At 38.3% G+C, this 17,615-nt stretch overlaps 1 protein-coding gene and 1 long non-coding RNA gene across 6 annotated transcripts; one reads left to right on the top strand and one right to left on the bottom strand.

The window, feature by feature from the left end:
- Positions 1-712: 712 nt before the first annotated feature.
- Positions 713-5,391, bottom strand: LOC135110493 (GTP-binding protein Rheb homolog). Its single transcript, XM_064022857.1, has 5 exons — positions 5,250-5,391; positions 4,122-4,213; positions 3,492-3,679; positions 2,252-2,381; positions 713-1,568 (listed from the first exon to the last, which is right to left on the bottom strand). The coding sequence occupies exons 1-5, from the start codon at positions 5,296-5,298 to the stop codon at positions 1,479-1,481; spliced, it is 549 nt and encodes a 182-aa protein (XP_063878927.1). The 5' UTR covers positions 5,299-5,391; the 3' UTR covers positions 713-1,478.
- Positions 5,392-5,416: 25 nt separating this feature from the next.
- On the top strand, positions 5,417-16,073 carry LOC135110494 (uncharacterized). Of its 5 annotated transcripts, XR_010273297.1 has the most exons (4): positions 5,417-5,555; positions 7,092-7,440; positions 14,591-14,815; positions 15,365-16,073. It is a non-coding gene; the product is annotated as an uncharacterized LOC135110494 (long non-coding RNA). The 5 variants fall into 5 exon arrangements; XR_010273296.1 differs by lacking the exons at positions 5,417-5,555; positions 7,092-7,440 and adding an exon at positions 13,293-13,377; XR_010273298.1 differs by lacking the exons at positions 5,417-5,555; positions 7,092-7,440 and adding an exon at positions 13,407-13,945.
- Positions 16,074-17,615: the final 1,542 nt, after the last annotated feature.

The raw sequence follows: 17,615 nt of genomic DNA on the forward strand, positions 1-17,615 counted from the left end.
GCTACCCCAATTCAACCTTTCAATTACTGAGGGCATTATGACACTCCTTATATGAACATCCCCACATGATTTTACAGAATAAAGTCACAGGAACTGAAGGATTGGAATTTCCTTTTCAGTGCTGCTTTTCAATATTTTTCTCCAAGCTTGCAGCACATTTTACCAAGCTTGGGTGGAAGCTGCAATAGTCAAAGGACTAAGAGGGACCTCAGTTTGATGTATTGATAGTTGGACAAAAGATTCATGCAGTAGGACCCAGTGTATGTTGTAACAGGCCAGTCAAGGGTAACCAAACTCCAGTAAGGCCTTGGTGTGCAGTAATGGTCTCACTGCAGTATTGCTAAGTGACTTGGTGGACTCATTTACTTTTGGGTTCTGCCAGGAATTCAGTCCCCAGTGATTACTTAATGGCCTCTCTTTGTGGCAGTTACTTCATACTTGCATGGTGTTGTACTGACCCATTAGAACTTACTGAGAATGTAAAAGTGTGTCAATGTAGGCACACTAATTACTTCCATAAATGAAGATGTGCATTTGTAAAAACAATATTGGTAATATATTTAGCAATCTAGGCTCAAAAATCCTAGGAGTTACAAATACCTTTTATTGCTGCCTGTACACCAATGGTTCATGTGAAGCAGTGTTACAGACTGCCAGTGGTGATGATGAACACACTGGCTGTGCTATGGAGAATATTAAGATGCATGTGTTATTTTTCTATGAATTTATTGCCTTACATTATATAAGCTTAGCTATTTCACCATTAGCTCAGCTTCCACAACGTGTAGTCTTCCTCACTTACTTAAGATGTAAGCTATTAATTAAGAATGCCATCCCCACGTGTAATATTTTCTACATATTTAAGTGGAATTCCAATATGGTCATCATTGTACCCAGCATACTGGCGGCTCTTTAAGGTTTCTTCTGAAATTGTGACCAACAATTTAAAGAAGAAAAAAGTTAAGTGATACGACTTTTCCTAAACACATGGAGTTGAAAGAAACAGTTCCTTCCTTGCATTGCAATGGCAATGAACATAAACAAGGCATTTGATTACTATGATTCCCAAATCACACACACTTTGTCTTTCAATTCCTCAAAGCCAGACCCAAACAGGCTTTAGTGTACAAATTCCACCATCTAAGGCAGTGGATGAGCTGTGATCCCTAACATAGATCCACCTAATATTTTTCTCTATGTATATACCTGAGCCTTGAATTGCGAGCCACACCCACTGGCCCCAGTATTGACCTGCACCTGTGACGGACAAGGATGATGGGCCTGCGTGGAACTAGTGGGCTGGCTCATACTCACAACAGGCAAGGCCATGAAGAAATGATACAACAGAAGAAAACACAATTTCCTGGGTCCTGTAGCCCATGAAGAGAGACACCCCTGTACAAAGTCCTGTTTTCAAAATCCAAATCAGTGATCAGGAAGATGGTGGCAATAAAGGTTCTGGCTATATCACAGAGTCTTCATGAAATACGGCAGCCATTTCCAGGGGGCAGGTTCCCATCAGCCCTCTCAATCTCCAGGATGGCTCGAGTAAAGATGTCATTCACTGCCTGCAAGACAAGACACAGGCTGAGGATTCCTCTTAGTGCAAAGAAAACACACCAAACCTACACTCTGAAGATGAAAAGCTTACTCTGCCTGGGGACCAACCTTTTCATTTGTGACAGGGTGGCACAACTGAAAATGGAGCTCTCCTTGTTGCCAGTCTTCATGTGCCAAATTATCAACTGAACCATAGGGAAAATACACACTAAATTCATAAGGTTAATGACTTCATTAATTACATGTACATTACCAACTCTAAGAAGAATACTTTGTACTTTTTCCATCACTCTACAGGAGTCCACTTTGGAACAAAGGCAGTGATCAGGTGGATTAAGATGAAAAAAACACTCTGAGAATGCTCCTAAAATTTTTGAAAGAGTATATGAAGCATTAAGGGAAGCCAACTAAATATCTGACCAATATACTCATTAATAATTTTACCATATGTTCACCACCAATTATTTTCAAAATTAAGCATTGTAACTTGAAACAGTCTGACTGATTTACAAATAACTATCATCAATATTCTAAGCCTCCATACGCACCTGCACCTGTCAAGCAAGAAGGCTCAGTACAGGCTGCATGGTTTCAAGTAGCCTCCAGCACAAGCCTAAATCTCATAGGTCCTTCAAGACCACTTCATTGCATACTAGCACAAAACTCACAAAAGTTAGTCCGCATGACTCACCTCATGTTCCTTGGCACTCGTCTCAAGAAATGCTGCCTTCCAGTTGTCGGCCAGGCGACGCCCCTGGTCGGTGCTCACCACACGCTCCAAATGCAAATCATTCTTGTTTCCCACCAACACCACAGGAACTCTGGGAATGGCCGAGCCAAGTTATTGAATCGACATATACTACAAAACATATGCAAAGTGAGCATTGTTGCACATGCCTGAATGTTTATATAAGCTGAATACTATAGATGTTACAAAAGGGAGATCAGTATAGATCAACTTTGATCAAAGCACAAATGCTAGTCTGGGAAACACTGCTATCATACACAGTGTTACAGACTCTGGTATGGTGGCTTTACTATCTGAAGACACACAAACATGTTAACACTGTCTAATGCTTGCTAACTGGCCTATGTATCTGTACTGTTTTATAATGTACAGCAAATTGGCTGCATTCCTACCAAAATCCTTACTTATTTGTAATAAATCAGGTTATACCTTAGAATTGAAAAAAGGATTCTGGTAGGAATACAAAGTTGGCTGGTGCAGTGCTATTGGTAAATAAACTCAAGTACACTTTATTATCTTATCACTGACCTAGTACACTTGACTTATTGATCCACTAACCCTAAATATAGCACTGAATGGCAATGGCAACAATATTTTACCTAAACACAAAATTATTCAGACTCAAATGACATCTGTGGACTGACTTGATTGAATGAAGTGAGAGTACAGAACTCTGATGGAGTGAAAGCAACCTTTGTTGACAGGAATAGTGTGGGACATGATTGTTTAAATTATTTATTTTTGCCATCAAGAAACTATCTTTGATGTATTCTAATCCTGCACCACATTGACATAAACAAGCTAAATAATTTAATAAGAATGAATCATGGCTTATGTACTTTCAAAATTTTGGAATAAGTCACTTTTGTCCTTTAGTCTAATTTAATATACATTTACAGATGAAAATCTACATTTACACACATAAAAAGAAAATGCATTAAATGGGAAGGACCCGTAACTGACAGCTAACCTGATTTTACATTTTTTGCATTTTCATTTTTAAATCTATGTTAATGCTTCTTTGAGAAACATAATTAATTCATATAGAGCAATTTCTCCAGTCATAAATTTTTTTTTTATCTACAAGATCTACAAGAAAGTGTGTGTGTGTGTGTGTGTGTGTGTGTGTGTGTGTGTGTGTGTGTGTGTGTGTGTGTGTGTGTGTGTGTGCCTAAAAACTCACGTGACTTTGCCCATCATGTCGAGAATCTTGTCGTAGATGACCTGGGCCACTTCAAAGGACTTCTCCGACGTGATGGAGTAGACCAGGACGTAGCCGTGGATGTTCATGGAGTATTGGGCAGGGAAGATGCTGTACTCATCCTGGCCGGCCGTGTCCACCAGCTCCAGGCCATACTCCTGTCCCCTCACCTGGCAAGACAATGCCGCCACACTCAAGTAAGTCACTGGTTTACATTCACATTCCTTTGAAACTATTTTTTTTTTTTTTTTTTTCAGATTTTAAGAAGGTAAATTTTTTTTTTTTTTTTAGCAATGACAGCATCCATGGAAAAAAATTTCAACTTTCAAAAATCATTGGTTTTCAGAATTGTGGATTAGCATTAAAAATAATGGTAAAAGTAGTAACACCTGTAGCAGAAGTACAAGATGCCTGTTTATATCTTCTCTAATAAATGACTGTGTTTGTGGTGGTGAGGTAAGCACAGCAGAGCACTGATTCTTTTCCCATCTATGGTGATTAGCACATTGATGGAGGCCACTGCATCTAACACATCTAGACAAGAATGAATTAACAAAGCTGATATGACATAAGGTCTTAAGGTACAGAGAATGAACAGAAACAGGCACTTACCTTGAGCTTCTTGGTGAAGGTGTTTTCAATGGTGGGGTCATAGCTGTCCACAAATTGGCCATCAACAAACTGGATGCACAGGGATGACTTTCCTGCAGGGAGAGATTAGGTTAGGTCATGCTAGGAGGTTGAACGACTGATTAGTGTTGGGTGGTTATGAGAGGAAGAAGAGGATGTGAGCCCCACAATTTCTCAAAAAATATAATTTTCATGTTTGTTTGAATCTCTTACATAATAGTTTTGTTAGGTGAATCATTTCTGGAAATGAATTTCTGGAGGCTGCAGGCCTCTAAAGGTTTTGATAAATCCTTGCAAGAATCCTTCATTCATTTCATGTGATTGTTCCAACCTTGGTTAAGGTTAATTTTGATCTTATTTGCTATTATCTTTCATGAAAAAATCACAAGAAGCACTTTCTTAATTATTTTGTGTGTTGAGTATGGTTATTCCTTCCCTGTAGCAAAAAATGCATCAAAATACATTATTGTATGATAAAAAGATTTAGTGAGAAGATGCAATCATTTCTTATCATCCAGTACGCCTTATCTCCACCTGTACCCAATCTGATATATATATTCAAACTTACCCAATATTAACCTTGAAACACACCAAACCTAACAAAGGATAGACATTGCAAATTTGCGCTGTTTTATTTTTTTCATGCTGTGTCCTCCACGGCGTTATAGGGTGTGACCTTCATAATCAGACATGTTTTCTTAGTGCCCAAACAAAGGATTTCAGCTCCATTCAGCTGATAAACTTGTGTGGCAAAGCTTGTTACGTTTGCCAGACATGTCATCCCTTCCAGAGTAACATACAGCAGGAAACGGCGTCATTATGTAACTGTTAACACACGCAAACATCAAGGATATTTTTTTGTCAATCGGTATTTTTTGTTTTTCGCCCAAAGGGCAACAGCGATGTACAAGAATAGGACACGTAGCTACGTATGTTATTAATCCCACCCATAACACCCACCACAAAAACCACGCCCAAGTAGCAAAGAACACACAAAAAAAGACGACGTATATTGAGAGAGGAAGAAACATCCTAAAAAAATCATCCCGAGGAGTGATACGTAATGGAAGTGATAAATGTACATGCCTGATTCTCGACGGCAGCACTTACCAACACTTCTGTAGCCCATTACGGCCACTTTTCTGTCCTTAGGAGGCATGCTTGTGTAGGGGCGTGGTCAGTGGTCCATACGAGTCGCGAGCAGCACACCTGAGAGTCCTGAGTGCGCCTCGGGGAGCGGGAAACACAGGTGAAGGTGCGGGTTTGTTTTGGTGCAGGTGATGGCGTCACTACTCTGCCACAGCTGTCTACCCGCGCACGGTTTTCACCTCTCCCTGCTGCCAATGTTGCTTAGAAGAGGGAACACGATGCATTTGTTGCTTTTTGTTCACTTATTCATTCAATTTGACCTTCTCAGTAAGTTGCGTATTGTTTCGTTATCTTTTTTTTTTCTTTAGCCGCTCCCAGTTTTCAGTTTTCACTCCTCCCTGCTGCCAATGGTGCTTAGCAGAGTGAACACCATTAATTTGTTGGGTTTTGTTTAGTTATTCGGTTAAATTTATCTTTCATGTATCTGTTTTCTTTCTTTTCTTTCTTACTAGCCAGTTTACTTGCCCTCGGTTTTCAGTTTTCAGCCCTCCCTGTTGCCAATGGTGCTTAGTAGAGTGAACACCATGTATTTGTTGGGTTTTGTAAAGTTATTCGGTTAATTTGATCTTTTTAGTATGTTGAGTATCTATTTTTTTCCTTGCTAGTAAGTTTATTCACTCTCAGCTTTCAATTTCATTTTACTAATAATGCTTAGGAGACTGAGTTCTCTTTTAATTGTTAATTTTAAGTTCTTAGTCTGTTGCACACCTATTTTTTCTTTTGCTACAAATCACTTTACTCGCTCTCAGTTCTCAGTAGTTTTTAGTTTTCACCTCTTCTTGTTGCCAATGGTGCTTAGCATGGTGAACACTATGCATTGCTTGGTTTTTGCTCGTTTTTTTTTTTTTTTTTTTTTACTTTACCTGCCAGCAGTCAATCCGGATTCGTTTTTCAGTTTTCATTTCACTGTACTAATGAATCTTAAGATACTAGTAGAAATTATTGATATATACCTGTTTCACTGTTGATTTGATTTTTTAGTGTGGTGCAATTATTATTATTATTATTATTATTATTATTATTATTATTATTATTATTATTATTATTATTATTATTATTAAGTTCCATTCTTTCTACTCCTCCCTGTGTGTGTGTGTGTGTGTGTGTGTGTGTGTGTGTGTGTCATTGATATATTTAGTTTTATGGTTTACTTGATCTTTACAATATGATGCATGTCTAAACTTTTCACCTTAAATCCCTCTAGGTCATGTTTGTGCGGTTTAGTTAACCTTTATTGTGTTTCATGCATGTATATTTCCAATACATTTCACAACTCAGTTCATCGTCATTGATCATCTTGTAAAAATGATGACATAAAAACCATCAATTCATGTGTTTTTCTTTTATTTTTAGTTAATTTCATCTTCACACTACATCATATATCTATTTCTTCTTTTCTTCTTCCTCAGCTTGCCCTATGTTCATTATGTGAACGCTGTTGCCTCATCTCCCCCTCGCCCCCCCCCCCCTCTCTCTCTCTCTCTCTCTCTCTCTCTCTCTCTCTCTCTCTCTCTCTCTCTCTCTCTCTCTCTCTCTCTCTCTCTCTCTGCAGTCTTTTAATTTTTTCTTCGGCCTGCGTCGCCTCCTTCTATTCACTTCCGCTGCCGATACAAAGGATTAGGAGTAAGCCTGAGACAGGAAAGGAATGGATGGTGTTGTTGCTGAGACTGTGTAGAGAGGCGAATGAAAGGATGATTGAGGCGGTAAAAGAGTTTCTGGAGAGAATGTGGTGTGCCAGGTGTATGAACAATTAGGATAGAGGATGCTGTTCGTTTCTCTTTTTTTTTTTTTCCCTTTGTGCAGGAGTTGCCGATCCAAAGGCCTGGCTCAGGAGTGATCCTGTGCCACCTGTACCATCAAGATCAAGATAAAGATCATCAAGATCGAGATCAAGTGTATTGACGTGTTGGGGGTTGGCATAGAAATGCCACCGCCAAGCTTGCTTTCACGTTTCTGCGCGTTTGCTGGCCCTGTATAGATACATCATACTGTGCTGCTTAGAGTCATATTAATGCAAGTAGTCCATGCATTCTGGGTCATAGCGGCTGTGTGTCATTGTGTGGATGAACAAGTGCCGCTGGGGAGGCAAGACTGACTGGCTGATGTGTTGCTGTCACCCCTCCTGTCACCACCACCACCGCACCGCACCATGGTGAGTCCCTTTCCTACGAATTTCGACTGATAATTTGTGCTAAAAATAAGGTTTTATTACTATCTTATTTTTTAATCATGGCCTATATACAGTACATCCAGCTCCCTACTTGATGGAGCAGCGTTCTTACCCTTATTTTTTTTTTTTTTTAGCTGAAGAGACATGTCAACTCAAGGGATTTTAGTCATTGACCATAAGTTGTGACAGGTAAATTGAGCTGCACCTTTCTCAACCCCACTTCATATTTGTCTCCCTGTCCTCACTCCTTCCTTGTTTCTACATTTCTCATATCATCCTCCATATCTCTTCCATCCAAGCCCCCTTCAGTCATTCTCTCTCTCTCTCTCTCTCTCTCTCTCTCTCTCTCTCTCTCTCTCTCTCTCTCTCTCTCTCTCTCTGGCAATAAAAAGAATAAAAATGTCTGATATCCACGACTTATTTGTTAAATTTCAAATGGCAAGACAGTGGGCCAGTTTCACAGTCACCCTTTTTCATTTGCTAGCCAGCCGGCAAACCCACTATAGCTGTAATCTGGTTCAACAGTCATCTGGTACTCGCTTAGGCAAGTACCAGAAATTGGAACTTTGGTGAGGAGTTTTTGAGGTGGGATAGAGTTGCCCAATCTGTTGTAAATTTCCAAGTTATTGTAGTTCAGTTCAGTAGTAGGTTGGAATGTGCCTTCAATTCAGCTCCCAGCATTTTTGTTCTTGCTTGTTTTATTTATTCAGTTGTTGATAGCAGCTTGTATCTTTTTGTCACATTTGTTTTATCGTTCCCTTTTTTGTTTGTATTTCTTCTTTTATGCACTTTTAAAAGATAATAAGTTTATTATAATATCTTCATGGTTTTCTTGACATGGCTGTTGCAAGAAGGGATGTTTGTTTCTTATGTCTGAGTATAAAGTGCAGTGAAGTAGAAAGTGGACCAGTGTTTCTCCTTGATAGTCACATCCTGGCCATTCAGTGTCTTGGTTTTGGTATTTTATCCTCCAATTTAGTTGAGGTGTATCTGTTCTTAATTTCATCATCAAGTTTGAGTCAGGTGTGTTATCAAACCTTGTTATTTCTTGTACATGCTCCTTATACTTGTGATACTTTCAGTGTTAATTTGGCTATTATCTTTTTCTTCCATTTTTCAGTATCTTTCTCTTTTATTTTCTTTTTAATATCTGGTTCTGTCATTTGTTTTATTTCTCCTGCACTGAGGTTTACTTCTTTCAGGTATTTTTTTATTTGTATAATCCATTTTGTGTATTTTTTTTTCAAGATGGTACCAAAAGATTTCTTATAGAAGTTCATTTTCACTTGTCAGTGTGTGCTTCGTGTACAGAAATTTAGATGTTATGTCTCTTGACTTACAAGGTGAGGCTCCAATTTCTGATCTTAATGCAATTTCTGATCTTAAGTTGTAAAAGCTTGGTAACTTTGGTATTCCTCTATATACTTGATTCTCTGCAGGTTATTTCTCTCCTTTTGTAAATGTACTGATTTCAGTGGCATGTAAAAAAGAGGGTATAGCCAGTCCTTTCTAATAGGTTTTCCAATTAAGAGTCTGGTGCAGCTTTCTTGTGTGACTGAATAGGTAGTATTGGCAATTTTTTATTTATTTATTTATTTTTTTTCTCCTTTGTGTAAGCTTCAAAACAATTTCTATTATTTGTTACATTAATTCCAAGGTAAGTTATGTTATTGACTACTTTTATTCCCATTATTTTAGGGGGTGGAAATGGTTTGTTATTTATTAACATATTACTTTTATTTTCTATTATTACTCAGTCTGGTTTTTGTGGATATTTCTTGGTGTATGTTAATGTTTTCCATCTGCTTTGTGTTTGGAGTGAGTTAGTATCAGTCCATCATCTACATAAAACATTGCAAATATTATGAATTTGTTGTTCTTGAATCTTGTATCTCATTGCTGTAATTTGTTTATCATCATGCATGTTATTAATAGGAACAGTGTTGTTGATCCATTACATCCCTGTTTTATGCCACTCATTACCTCTTTTCTTTCTGTTTTTCATTATTAAGGAAGATAATTGTTGTTATATAACTCTGATATTACATTGATTACATAGACATTACATAGAGGGGTTTCTTTTGCTTGTAGCTTTCTTCCATACAAAAATTTAGGATGAATAAGTTGTGTGTAAGTCTTTTTTTTTTTTCCTGTAAGTCTTGTTGAAATTCATTCATTTCATGATTTAGTATCAGGTGGTCTTCTATTTCTGTTTTAATTATTCCAGTAAATATTTTGTATGAAGTGTTAAGTAAAACTGTCAGTCTTAAGTTTCTTGTAGTTGGTTTCTGCTTTTTTTGGAAGTATTGTTGTGTTCAATATTTTCCATTTTGGTGGAATATCTCCTTTTTATAGTATATTATTGTATATTTCAGCTAGTAGTTTAATACATATGTTGCTTTTGTTAAGAAGTTTGAATAATTCAGGTTTCCTACCATCTGGTCCAGCAGCTTTGTAGCATTTTAGTTTCTTCAGTTGATTTCTTAAGTAATTTTCTGTTATTGGTGGTGATTTCATGTTTCAGATTGTTTTATTCTCTACTTTCATGGCTAGATCTATATGTTTTTTTTTTTTTTACATATATTGGTGTCGAATGATTAGTATCTTTGTAATGTACTGTGCATTAAATGAATGTTATTTGGTGGAATATGATCTGAAAAGTATATGCAATTTTTTTTTTTAAAGAGAAATGACCACAATATATGTATTAAAAAATGTCATACTTTTAGTGAAGTATTAAAGTTTGCATCAAGATCAAAAGTGTGGGGCAACAACAAACATCATGGCTTCACCCATCTCTTGCAAGTTTCTTTGCTTTTCTGTCTATTTTTTGATAGGTATCTAATTGCTCTCACTATGTTTCAATATTTTGGGAGTGCAGCACCTTTCAGTTAACATGCTTAAATGACAGAGGGGTGAATACCATGCTAGTACTGCTATGTAACCCTGTGGGGCCCCTGCAGTTTCATACAATATTTACCGTAGTGGGAATGCGCCAGATAGCCACTTTATCTGTCTCAAATACTCAAAGCTGTAGCTGTGGGGACATGAGGAAAGGAGAATGGAGGATAGAGGGTTGGGAATCACCACCTGATTACTCAGGGATTAATTGTTGTATGTTATCTGGCAATGGTCCAGCCACAAGGGAACTTTCTTTTAACTGGGGTTTGGATCTCTTTAGAATGCCCTCAGCCAGCCAAGGTTAGGTTTAGGTAGGTTTACTTAGGCTTAGGTTTTCCTTAGGGGTTGGATAATTTCTCACTCAGGAATTTCAGAATGCAATGGGTATGTATTTGTGTTTTTCATGTATTTGTAATGATAGTTTCTGCTGGAAAGGTCATTGGTTTTCTCTCCATAATTCCTGCAATTTTTCATTAGTTAATTTTATACATAACAAAAAACAATGGACACAGCTTTTGAAAACAAACAGATACTATCTGAAAACAGCCAGAAGAGCCAAAGAACCTGCAAGAGATGAATGATGCTCTGAAGCAGCTCTCCATACCATGAAATAAACACTTAGAAATACCTTTTATCACAGTCAGTAAGCCATATAATCTACTTCTTACTAGTGAATGTGTTTTTCATATCCACCTGCCAGTCTATAAAAAAAAAAAATGTTGATGGTGTGACAACTTTAAAGCTGTTCATGGCTTTTGCTTATTTACTTATCATTGGGTTTCCTTTATTTTGAATTTTGCCAAAGGCATATCAGTCATCATTCAGCATCTGTACAATTATCTGCATTATTTCTTTTGGACAGTCATGCTTGCAAATCTAGACCACCTCTGACAATTCTATTCTCTCTCTCTCTCTCTCTCTCTCTCTCTCTCTCTCTCTCTCTGGGAAAGAAGGGAAAATAATTAGGTACTTCTGTTTTAACTGCTTTAATTGCCAATAGGTTTAGTTGCCAAAAAATTCTGCCTTCATATTATGGTTGACAGACAAATATTCACTCGTAAGTCAAATATGAAATGTAATTCGTATTTTCTGTGGAGCTGAGCTATTACAGAATCAAGGAAACACTTACTCTGAGCTAAAATGTAGTACTTTATGTATTTGTTTATTGTATGTCATATATAGCGATAAAATATTAATTTGTTTCTGAGGTAGTTCCAAGCTCTCTGCAGCTGGTGCTGTGTCACACACACACACACACACACACACCTTGCAGGCTTTCATTACCGATCTCATCTCTTATTTATCAGTAATATCATACCAGTTTTAATTATCTATACGTTTAATTTCCTTCATTCCTGCTTTGTCTTTTGCCTGAGAGAGAGAGAGAGAGAGAGAGTCGCGCCCACCCAAGTACGTACATAACTGCCACATCTAAAACAAGCAATTCATCACACCCTTAGCCTGTCTGTTGCCTTCACCACGGCCTCTCCTTGCTGCGTGAGAGGCAGTGTGAAGGACAACCACCTCATTACGTCGTTCAGGAGATGAAAACGATGGTATTATTATCATTATCATTATATTTTTTTTTTCTTGTGTATGTTAAGCCTCCAAAATGAACGTTAAGCACACCCTGCATTGAAAGTCACATAAATTATACAATACATATAAAATGCACTTGAAAATACGTTGTTGTTCAGACGAATCGCTTCCACGTCAGAGTAACGCCCACCACTGCTTCAGAACCTCGTGAACCACTGAATGAAACACTGCTGCCGCGTCCTTGTTGATTGCTTGTGCCCTTGACGAGCTTGTCAGTTGAAAGACTTGGACCACTGCTTCCCAAACTGTGGGGGAGGGGTGGGGGTCGCTCCTTCAAGCGGGCGTGAGGAGAATATAGGGGGCCCGTGAAGTCATCTGACCACAAAATAATTCTTTAAAAAGTTCATAATGAAACTCCATCAGGAACAAGTATCCGTGGTAACACTCGTGCCAAGTGGCGCCACCCACCAGTTGAAATAAGCTGTTGAAACTATATCATTCAAGCAATCGGTTGTTCATTATTATGAGAATCGGAAATATGCATGTGTCATGCCTACATGTCTCATAATTATTTAATGAAAATGTGGGTAAATTGGTTTGGTTGGTTTAGAGGAGTATGTGTCTACATTTCAGTACTGTGAGAATTAGAAATATTGTGTGTGCTATGTCTTTATGATAATATATATATATATATATATATATATATATATATATATATATATATATATATATATATATATATATATATATATATATATATATATATATATATATATATATATATATGAGATTGTGCACATCATAATCCGTTATTGTGTGCTCACTTCAGTGTTATGCGTGTTTCGAAATATCGAAATATATTGTTTTCCAATTCTATACTTGATTTTTGGAACTTATTATTATTATCATTATTATTATTATTATTATTATTATTATTATTATTATTATTATTATTATTATTATTATTTTTATTTATTTATTTTTTCTACTTTTCCGGTTCTTTTTAAGCAAATGTTTATTAAAATGTCTCGTGTCTGTATTATTTGTTTTAATCAAAATAAAAATCTTTATTTTCCTAAACACTGCCAGCCACTGTGTCAGCCGGAGCATTGACCCGGGGCCCATGGGCTCTTGGGGTGGGGGGGGGCATAAGTACGCTGGAAAAAAAATCAAAATCTGTACTCTGCAGTTTTATTAAGTAACATTACATATGCTAGGTTACTTACATTGGTGGGGGGAGGGGCGTGGTGGTCTGTCACAGGCAAAAATTAGCGTCACGTAGGATGGTTTGAGACCCACCGGCTTAGACTGATTAACAATGCTCATAGAACGATGCTTACAGTGAGCAGTTATGAAGTGCCTTTACAGCAAACAAGGGGGAGGAGGGAGGGGAAGAGGAGGAGGAGGAGGAGGAGGAGGAGGTAAAGTGGAAAGGGGTGAGGCGATAAGGCTGTCATTTCTACTTTAGACCGTGCGCAGGTGAGTTGTGTCCTCTCACCGGAGTTTTATTAATTTGATAGGTTTTGTGTGTTGACAGGCTGTCATAATCTCGTGGCGATTGTGTTGGTCGGAAAGGTATATTTGACACTGCAGTGGTGTTACTGTTAGGTGGAGTGAAGAACCGTTGAATACTACTCTTGAATACGATAGTTTGACCGTTTAATGCCGTGTTTTAGTAGAGGATAGGAAGTTTTGCTTGAGAGATCGAGGTTGTTGCGCGCTCACACACACACACACACACACACACTTTGTCGGAGGTATTGTTCCAGCAGGGATTCATGGTGATGGGTAACGGCTTCAATTAAGGTGTAACAATCACCGTAACGAGCGGAACCCACGAGTATCTGGTTCTCGCGGATCCGGACACGCGGAACAAAACTGTTCTCAGTTTTCATGTGCCGTAAGTCTGCTACGTTCAAGGAGCAGTCGGAGATGCACAGTACCCCGCGCTCTTGTTCAGCTTAGGCTCCGGCCAGCGTCTAGTACAGTTCAGTATTCGTTCATCTTAACTTAATACTACTTCAGGACATTCCACCCCAGACTCCAGGTAAGTGCTTCTATAGTTTTGGGCGTGTGTACAGATAGGGGCTTCGCTTCCGGTGTGTTTGCCTAAGCGAAGGTACTGTTTGATAACTTGGCATTAGTCCATATGTGCTAGATTGCCATACCTTAACGTAATAACGGGTGTAAATTAGTCTTATGAACGAAAAGCGCCTCGTAACATCGATGGTGACTGCAGCTGCACCCAACACCCTCATGTAGGTCAACCCACGATAGGGCTTAAAGGTACATTGCGAGCAACGTGTTTTGTAGTATTACTGTTCTGCCTTAGTATAGCGCAGGCTCGCTCTCTCGGACGGATGGAGGTGTAAGTGTATTGTCAGCGGCTTGGTTTGGGTTTGTGTGGAACTTTATGAAAACAATACAATACAGAAAATGATATTCCACGTGACTGCTGTTTTCTCTATTGTTCTCTATATCGTTATATTATGTTCCGTGACTTTGCTGTTTCCTCCATTGTTCTCTATATCGTTGTATTCAGATTTGGAACTGCTCATCAAGCTGCGGACATTGATTTTACTTCTTACTGTGATGTTCTGTACAGTGTCCTATATTTTTACAAGCAGTGCTTCTGTTTTTGAGTAGTCTCTAGAATGGCTCGGTATATACTTAATACATTTATATTCAACAGAAATATTGAGTGGAGCGACGAAACTACCGGAATGGAACCTTTACCGAGGCCAGCGCGATAATGGCTGTTGTGAGGAATGTTCTTGATCTGTCCAAGCATCCATGATTGAAGTGTCCAGCTCGTGAGGTGTCCAGCTCGTGACGCAATCTGCAATAAATGTCGGAAGAGTGGAAATCACGCTTAAGCCTGTCGTTGTGCTGCCACATAATTGGTAGAAATCCCTAAGTAATAATTGACGCTGCATTTCTGACCCCCATATTATAGCAAGAATAGGTCAATTAGAATCGGCACAAAGGACGACTAAAAGGACACGGGGGACGAAGGGTATATCTTACAAAAGGAGGCGGACGCTTTTAAATTTATATTCATTAGATGGGTAGGTTAAGAGGACCTGATATAGAGAGATCTTTAAGTGGCAAAGGTGATGTAACAAAGGCGACTTGAGGAAAGTTCTCAGGATCAGTAATCAGTTCGTTAAGGAATAACTTTGAAATTAGTTATCAAATAGAAACCGTAGTAGGTAAATGGACTGGACTAGGTAATCAGGTAGTTATCAAATAGAAACAGTAGTAGGTGAATGGACTGGACTAGGTAATCAGGTTGTATCAGTGTTGTAGAGCCTTTGCAGCGCTTCGTTATTCATAACAGCTACTCCTTGAAACACCCTCCTTGAAACACCCTCGTGTAGGTATATCCATGACGGGGCACGCGTGTACTTTCAGAGCAAGGCGTTCTTTAAGGTTTAAAGGAGTTTAATTTTAATGACTGTTACAGGTGCTGCTACTACTGAAGGGAGAAACTAAACCGGTGTGTCCTGCCAATCCCCATCCTGCGGCAGGAAACTAGCTTTGTTGCAGTGGGAGTCTGCCTTCCTTCACCTTCCAGGGAAGGGATGAGAAACTTCTGTTCTGCCTCACACCTCCTCTCTGTCCTGCCATCGAAGGAGGAAGGATTCCTATTCTAGATCAGAAGTAAATACTGCATTGTACTAGTATGTATGTTGTATGGTGTTTAGTATTATAAGCTTCAGAATAGCTTGAGGTCTATCTTTACCACATCAGGTGTCCTACCTGACCTTTTATCGAACGCGCGCGCGCGCGCGCACACACACGCACGTTTTTCATGACAACAGCTGCTCACCACTCCCTCGTGTAGGTATATCCATGACAGGACGCGTGTACATTGAACAAGGTGTTCTTAAGGTTTAAAGGAATTTTTCATGATTTGTTACGTGTTGCAAGTACTGAAGGAAAAACCAAGCAGTGTACCCTGCCACCAATCCCTATCCTGCTGCAGGAAACCGACCATGTTGCACTGGAAGATTAGATGCCATCTTCTGCAGAGACTTCTGCCTCACACCTCCACTCTGACCTGCCAATACATGCTGCCATGCTCTGTAATGTTATGGCTTCCTTTTCCTGTACCTGTAAATGTACCTGCCTGTAGTGCTATTACTGTATAATAAAAATTATAAATTCTTGTTTTTGGTAAATTTGCTTTAATCCTTAAAGGAATAGTATTAAAATACTCAAGCAGGCTTAAGTAACTATGAAATGGCAATATATATTTTAGGTACTCCCATTCAGAAATGTATATATAATTAGGGTAGCTAATAAAATTACCTAATTACATATACATGGTGATATGGGGAGGAAAAAAAATTAGAATAATTTTGCCCAAGGATGTGAAAGTGGAAAAATGCCTCATTTGGCTCTAAATTTTTTGGGCAAAAAATGCCAAAAAAAGGTCTGGCACAATAGCAGTAAAACACCAAACTAAAAATTCCTGCACAATAGACCAAAAAAAACAAAATTCCTGCATAATGGACCAAAAAAAAAAAAAAAAGTTCCTGCACAATGGACCAAAAAACACTAAAAGTACAGTTTTTTTGGCCCATTGTGCAGGAATAAAGTCAAAAATACTCTGAAGAGTCTCCGGAAATAAGGCAGATGTATGTTGCAGCTAAAATAAAATGAAGTCTATATACTCTTATTTAACACAATTTTCATTACATTCTCTTTGTTGGACAGTCTCCCTACACTTTTATTTAAATCAACACAATTTTCATTACACAGTCTCCCTACACTTATTTAAATCAACACAATTTTCATTACATTCTCTTTCCAGTCTCATTATGAAAGTCTTCAACTTTTCAACTTAGCACAATTTTAAGTATTTTGGGACAATTTTCATTACAAAAGCCTTGGGTAAATTTTCAAGTTAGTATAACTTTCTTTAAAAAATACAGACTTTCATTCTGGAGTCTAATATGGATTAGAGACTGCAATTAAAGTTCTATGAAGTTGAGAAGCTGACTGATTTCAATCTAAATATTCTCAGCCTAAATATATATAAAAAATGTATATAAAACCAATTACACAACATTTCTCCCCTAAATGAGACATTTACTTAAAGGAATAACTACCACATTTGGCTACAACAACTGCACAGAGACCTTGCAGTTATAACTGTGAACTTCCATCAGCAGGAAATGCACTGCATCATGTTTGTGCAATTTTGACCATTAAGCACAAAGTGAAAGGCTTGGAACAGACTGAAGGCAACAGTGCAATGGATGTGTGTGTGCTGGGAGAGGTGGCTCAAGCAGTAAAGGACTGATATGTAGGCCTTGAACTGACACCATCAACTGACAAATTGCATGAATTTAGCAGGCTGACAAAGACTGAACTAGATGATGGTGACAAACAAAGGCCAAGCTAACAACTTTAAACAAATTTTCATAATGCAAGATCTCTTATATGTAACTAATAAATTATAAATTTCATAAACTGTTACTCCTAGCTAAAATAAACATGCACATGTAATTTTGCACCATTCCATTTCTTCTTTCCAAGATGAGTTTTCCTCTACACTGAGGATCTTTTAACCCACCTATCCTTGCTGAGTCCCTCTATCTTCTTAAGTAAATTAAGTTTTCCTCTCACTGCCCTTTCCCTGCATGTGCTCCACCCTATCTCACCTGATTGCCTCTACTGCTGTCTTAGTTGGGACCCCTAAACTCCAC

Source organism: Scylla paramamosain, chromosome 20, assembly GCF_035594125.1.
Source record: "Scylla paramamosain isolate STU-SP2022 chromosome 20, ASM3559412v1, whole genome shotgun sequence".
In the NCBI taxonomy this organism is placed as follows: domain Eukaryota; kingdom Metazoa; phylum Arthropoda; class Malacostraca; order Decapoda; family Portunidae; genus Scylla; species Scylla paramamosain.